This window comes from Akebia trifoliata, chromosome 9 (genome assembly GCF_017979445.1).
Source record: "Akebia trifoliata isolate Shusen 1 chromosome 9, ASM1797944v1, whole genome shotgun sequence".
In the NCBI taxonomy this organism is placed as follows: domain Eukaryota; kingdom Viridiplantae; phylum Streptophyta; class Magnoliopsida; order Ranunculales; family Lardizabalaceae; genus Akebia; species Akebia trifoliata.
In genome coordinates, this window is record NC_141383.1 from 11303771 (window position 1) to 11309770 (window position 6000).

General features: G+C 35.3%; 1 protein-coding gene across 1 annotated transcript in view; it reads left to right on the top strand.

Annotated features, from left to right (window-relative positions):
* Positions 1–5371, top strand: part of LOC147394291 (GDSL esterase/lipase 6-like) — a 58611-nt gene extending 53240 nt beyond the window's left edge. The window contains exons 4-5 of the mRNA XM_086453514.1: positions 3697–4159; positions 5015–5371. Coding sequence (XP_086309640.1) covers positions 3697–4159; positions 5015–5253 — 702 coding nt within the window. The 3' untranslated portion in view covers positions 5254–5371. The remainder of the gene's footprint in view (positions 1–3696; positions 4160–5014) is intronic.
* The last annotated feature ends 629 nt before the right edge of the window (positions 5372–6000 follow it).

A 6000-nucleotide genomic window follows, 5' to 3' on the forward strand; every position in this document is an offset into this window, starting at 1 on the left:
GCTCATGCTCTAAGTCTAGTTGCATGAGCCAACTCCCAACTCGAATGTTCGACAGGACATCAAGTTTGCAACTAAAAACTAACTCCAAATTAAAAAGACCATGCTCTAAGACGAGTTGCGTGAGTTGACTCCCGACTCAAAGGATTGATGCATCATCAAGCATACAAATTAAAACTAAAGAGCCCATGCTCTAAAATGAGTTGTGTAGAATCAATTCCTAATTTAAAGAATCGTTGTGACATTAAGTCTACGACCAACGTTCTGAACCAAGTTACGTGATATTTTTCTCAACTTGAAGAGTCAGCATGGCGACAAACCTACAACTTAGAGCTCTTATTTTAAACAAATTGAGTTGCATGAATTGATTCCCAACTCAAAGAGTCAACACGTCGACGAGTCTAGGATTAAGAGCTCTTACAATAAATCAACCGAGTTCCATGAATCGATTTCCAACTCATAGAGGCTACACAATGACGAGTTTACAACCAAGAGCTATTGTTTTAAATCAATAGAGTTGTGTGGGGGCACCCCGTAACTTGAAGAGTTGAAATGACAACGAGTCTACGACTAAGAGATTTCGCCCTAAATCAACCAAGTTATGTAGGGGAAGCCCTCAACTTGTAGAGTCAACATGATGACAAGTCCATGACTAAGACCTTTTGTTCTAAGTCAATCAAGTTGTGCGACGGCAACCCTCAACTTGAAGAGTCAACACAATTACATGTCTATGATTTAGAACTTTCGCTCTAACTAACTGATTTGCATGGAGCCAACTCCTAACCCAAAGGGACAATATGACATCAAGTCTACGATCAAGAATTCGACTTCCACTCTTAACCAAGATGTATGGGAGCACCTCCTACTCTAAGAGTCAGCATAATGCTAAGACTACAACTAAGAATCGATGCACTATATTAATCGAGTTACATGGGGGAAACTCCCAACTAAAGAAGTTGACGAGAAGTCTATGTTCAACAATTCAAACTTCGTCTCAAAAGAGTTGCGTGGAAACAACCTTCAAAAATGAGAGTTATTTTTACAACCTTGGGTCTCATAAGATCCAAGGTCTTAATAAGGGACATTCTACAACCAAATTTAACAATCATCAGGATTAACAAAGTAATCCTATAGTTGGAGAAAATTACTTTGAGATCCTAAGAAGATCTGTGACCCAAAAACAACCCAATTTAGGTCGATCCAAACCAAACCCATCTAAAGAAGAAGGAGTCGACTCCCTATCCAAGTATTAAGAGGTTCAAACCCTTTGAAGCAGATGACTTTCCTATCTAAGAGATAGGTGGCTTGGCCCATTCGAAGTAGTTGACCGCTCCCCATCCCAAAGATAGGAGGCTTAACCCAATGTTCATATCATCTTCTTCTTCCTCTCATACTCAGACACTTTGAAGTAGACGACCCACTCCCTTTCTAATATAAGAGGATCGGCCCCTTTGAAGTAGCCGACCATCTTCTTATTCAAGATAGGTGGTTTGGCGTACTTGAAGCAGTTAAACCACCTATCTCCTTGATAAGTGGTTCAACCCCCTGCAATAGCCAACACCCCTCCTCCTCTTCGATATATATGGCTTGGCTTATTGGGTTTCACAATCTTCTTCTTCTCCCTCCCTTGAACTAAGCTATCTCAACATTCTTCTTTTATTACCGCTAAGCTATCTCAACATGGAATTTTTATTAGTTATTCACACAAAGAGTGACATATTAAATTATATCAAGCTACCCAAGTAGCAATGCATCGCAAAAGGTGCTACTACCAATTCAATCACCATGTCAAGTCATGCTACTTGAGTATGAACACGATAACCAAGGTATTGCTATTATGCTACCCAAGTAGAAAACAAATAAACTACCCAAGTCACAACATAATTATGCTACTCAAGTAGCAATAGGATAAATGAGGTGCTACTACTATACTAACCACTAAGAACCCGACATAAATCACATCTGAAGGAATTATTGATACATAATTCATTGAGTCAACTTAGAAAACTGAACAATCATCAAGTTGAAGCAGTTACACAATAATAACCACTCTTCTAAGTTAGAAGAACCATGAGAAGATGGTCTTTAAGATCATTAATGCATCATAGGTCTTTAAAGAAAAAAATGCAAGGTAACATGGAGAGTGGTTGGAAATGAGTTTATTGCTCCATTAAAATAAGATTACTCTATAAATAGGGATACTTCTCACACTCAAGCCCCAAGGCAAAACCACACAAGAATACACTAGCCCTAATTTTCTTCTTCACTTTTCTCGGCATTTTATCAAGTACTTACTTGATCGCCAGAGGCTTTTTGGTGAAGATTAACAGAGAAGATGATCGAAAAAAGAAGGATCATCGGAGAAGACGACCAATGTAAATCATTAATTACAACATAGATCTTGAGGAGTGGGAGATCAGAAAAATCTCCTACAGTTTCTCTAATTATTGGTTATGGATAAAAGTTTTAAATAAATTTGGTATTAACCAAGGCAAGAAATTTTTCGGCAATAGAAGAAGCTACCTTTCTAAGAAATTTATATTTGAAAGGCCTTGATCGAGCTATTATTTGCGTGGCTTTTTGTTCTGCAACTATCATACTTGGAGATAAGGTAAGAGTTTTGGGTATTCAGGTGATTCACAAGACAATGATATTTGGAATGATTTCGGCTAATGTTTGATAGAGAAGATTCATATATGATTCCCCATAGGTAGCCCCATAGAAATAATAAAGTCTACAAATCCCCCTGTATCATACTTATTTGAGTAGATAAGTCTCATCAAGCTTTTCCTTCGTGATTTCGTAGATTCCTTGTCTATTCTTCCCCAAGTTCCTTTGATCTTGGGCATCTCACTTAGTGGCCAAAAAATAAAAATAAAAATGGCTTATCATCCTTAATCATTGCTAAATAGGGGTGTATTGGTAAAGAAATAACAAGGATGTTAAAGAATGTTTTTTAGGATAAGTCCCAACAAAGATGACGCAAAGATAAAGTACGTGAAGATTTGAATTCTCTTGGCAACGAATAAGGCAACGGATATTTTGGCTAGACAAGGCATTGCGCATCAGAAGATTATGGCTCTAAATCTTCTCCTCTTGCCGCAAGATCTTATTTTCATATTGCTTGATGATTTGATTAGTGATTTTACTTGTTTGTAGCTTAGTTCTTTTTTTAATGGAAGGGTGGGGTGCCTTAGAGCTCCAATTACTAATAGAAAAGATAATAATAAGAATCATTCTTGAGTGACATTAAAATTGATATCGATTCACACTTTGTTGACATGGAGATGTGCATGGAACCATAGATGCTTTTCACTCGCATCTTGATGAAAATTATTTATGGTTTTGTGAGGACCTCCACATCAACAAAGTGTGAATCGATGTCAATTTTAAAATCACTAGACTATTATTCTGATACTAATCCTTCTTTAACCTTAGCTTAACCTAATTCCATACTAAGATCAATGGAACTTGTGAATTAGGCAAAATAGGAAGGATACAATAATGCAATGAAGCTATTTTGGGATTCCATTTCTCGGTCACCAAACTGATTAATTAATTATTTGATTAATGACTTAGATCTCATGCCTAACTTGATAGCACAGACCATGCTTTACATTGGAGCAAGTGATAGCTACAATCCTTTCAAAAGTGGGTCCTACTCACTGAACACTCTTTGATCTTGTGTGACACAAACAGGGAGTGATGTCAATCCAGGAACAGCTACAAAAATTCCAGAACTTGGTGAAGCAAAACCAAATGGTGGAGAAACTAGTCCATCAATCACTCTTCTTTTTTGAGTCGGGATCCAATGATATCTTCAACTACTTCATATACACCCAAACAATGGACCCTGACCAGTTTGTGCAAGCAATGTTGGGCCAAGTTGAGAGGTGGATGGATGGGATTTACAAAGTGGGTGCGCGTCGAATTGCCATCTTTTCCTTGGGACCAGTGGGTTGTGTTCCAGCAAGAATGAACTTACCAGGAACAAGGATCGATCGGTGCTACGAAAAGATGAACAAGATGGTTAAGAAATACAACATGGGTCTAGAAAATTTGGTACTCAAACAATTTCCCGCCAAGTATCCAGGCGCAGTTGGTGTTTATGGCGCCCTATACGAACTTGTTCAACTATTTCGAGCGATTCCCCAACATTACGGTATTATATATTCTCGACACTAACTTATTTAAATGCTACCCACAGCTAATTCAATATAATCAGGATCCAATAAGCCGTGCAAGCAGTGCATTATGTTTATTTATCAATCAAAATGTGGCACATAGACACCATACCTATAGATAGGAACTGGACACTGTACTAGATCGCTATTCAAGTCCAAAACTATTAATTTGTTTTTCTGTCTAATCTGAGGTAGATCATAAATCTTAAAAGCTGATGTAATTTTTTATTTTTTTTCTAACCGTGAAGCTCTCTCAACCGTCCAACTGGGTACTATAGGAACTCCCACTAGAAATTTGTAAGGGATTGGTTTTCAAGAATGAAATAAAAATAAGAAAAAATAAGTCTAGGGTCCAAGAGATCTCATGGGACATTATATATAGCATCCACGATAATGGATATTTTATTTTTTATTTTTAAATTAAAAGGTATTTTATTATTTTTATCTGGCCTTTTAGTAAAATAAAGTAATAATGAGTATTTTTTGTTGTTGTTGTTGGTGCTGGTATGAAAGGGTGGTAGTTATCAAAAGTGAAGGTTGCTTTAGAAAAAAAAAAAAAGAAAAAGGAGTGTCTTTATTATTATACAATAACAAATCTATAAATAACAATATTCTGAGATTTTGCTTTTATTTGATGTTTACAAAATTATCATTGAATACACCTCCGTGTTTTTGCACTAAAAATCAAAATTATAAATATTTTCAGTACCGAATTCGCTCAAAATTCAACTTATCAGAGTTTGGTTGGAATAAATGAGTTTTTTTTAAGCATAGTTTAATCTGAGAAATTGTTGAATCTAATGAGAGCGTATTGATTCATGTTTAATGCACAGGTTTCTCCAACACATTTGATGCTTGTTGTGGTGAAGGAAGTCTTAGAGGATTAGTGCAATGTGGGACAGAGGACTATAAGAAGTGTGAGAACCCTACTGAGTACCTGTTTTGGGATTATTTCCATCCCTCTGAGCATTCTTACAAGCTTATATCTAAAGCTTTATGGAGCGGTAAGCGACCACGAATTAGGCCTCTTAATTTGAAGACTCTATCAAACATTACAAGTTTTGGTTCTTGAGTTTTAAACTCTTAATCTAGAGGAAATGCTACCAATGGATTCATCAACTACTAATAGCCTGTTTAGCTGTGATAATTATGTTTGTTGCCTAAGTAATGGTATTGCTTACTTCTTTTTCTCTTTTGCACAAATAATAGTTCATCGGTCAAACCTTCTCTTGAGAAATTAAAAAAATTCATTTATGATGGTTTTGTCTAGATAAATATTTTATGTCAATTTCAGTTTCTGGTACTACTAGATATCGGTGACATGCATGGAAGAAATGTCACAGCAACCTGTTAGTGTGTTTGATATGTCTTTGGACATTATTTTATTTATTTATTTTTTTTTTTCCTAGAGAAATTTATCAAAACGGTAAACTGTAGCAATTAATTCTGAATTACCAAAATAGTAAAAACAGTAAAATGTTAATTTTTTTTTTACTGAAAATACCCTTTTTTATTTTACATATGCATTTACAATTATAACCTTCGCAATACTCAAAATCCAAGTAAATCTTTGGATTCACTCTCTTACTTGTTTGATGGAAAACTCAATACAAATGACACCAAAACAAAAATATGATAAAGGAGAGGATTTTTTCGTAATTTCAGTCAAAAAATAAAAATGGGTATTTTTGGAATAATATTTTTTTTATTACAGTTTTTATCGATTTGGTAAAAAAAATTATTTTTAAAAATGGTAAATTACCATTTTCGAAATTAATTACTACAGTTTACCATTTTGATAAATAGTCAAAATGTGATG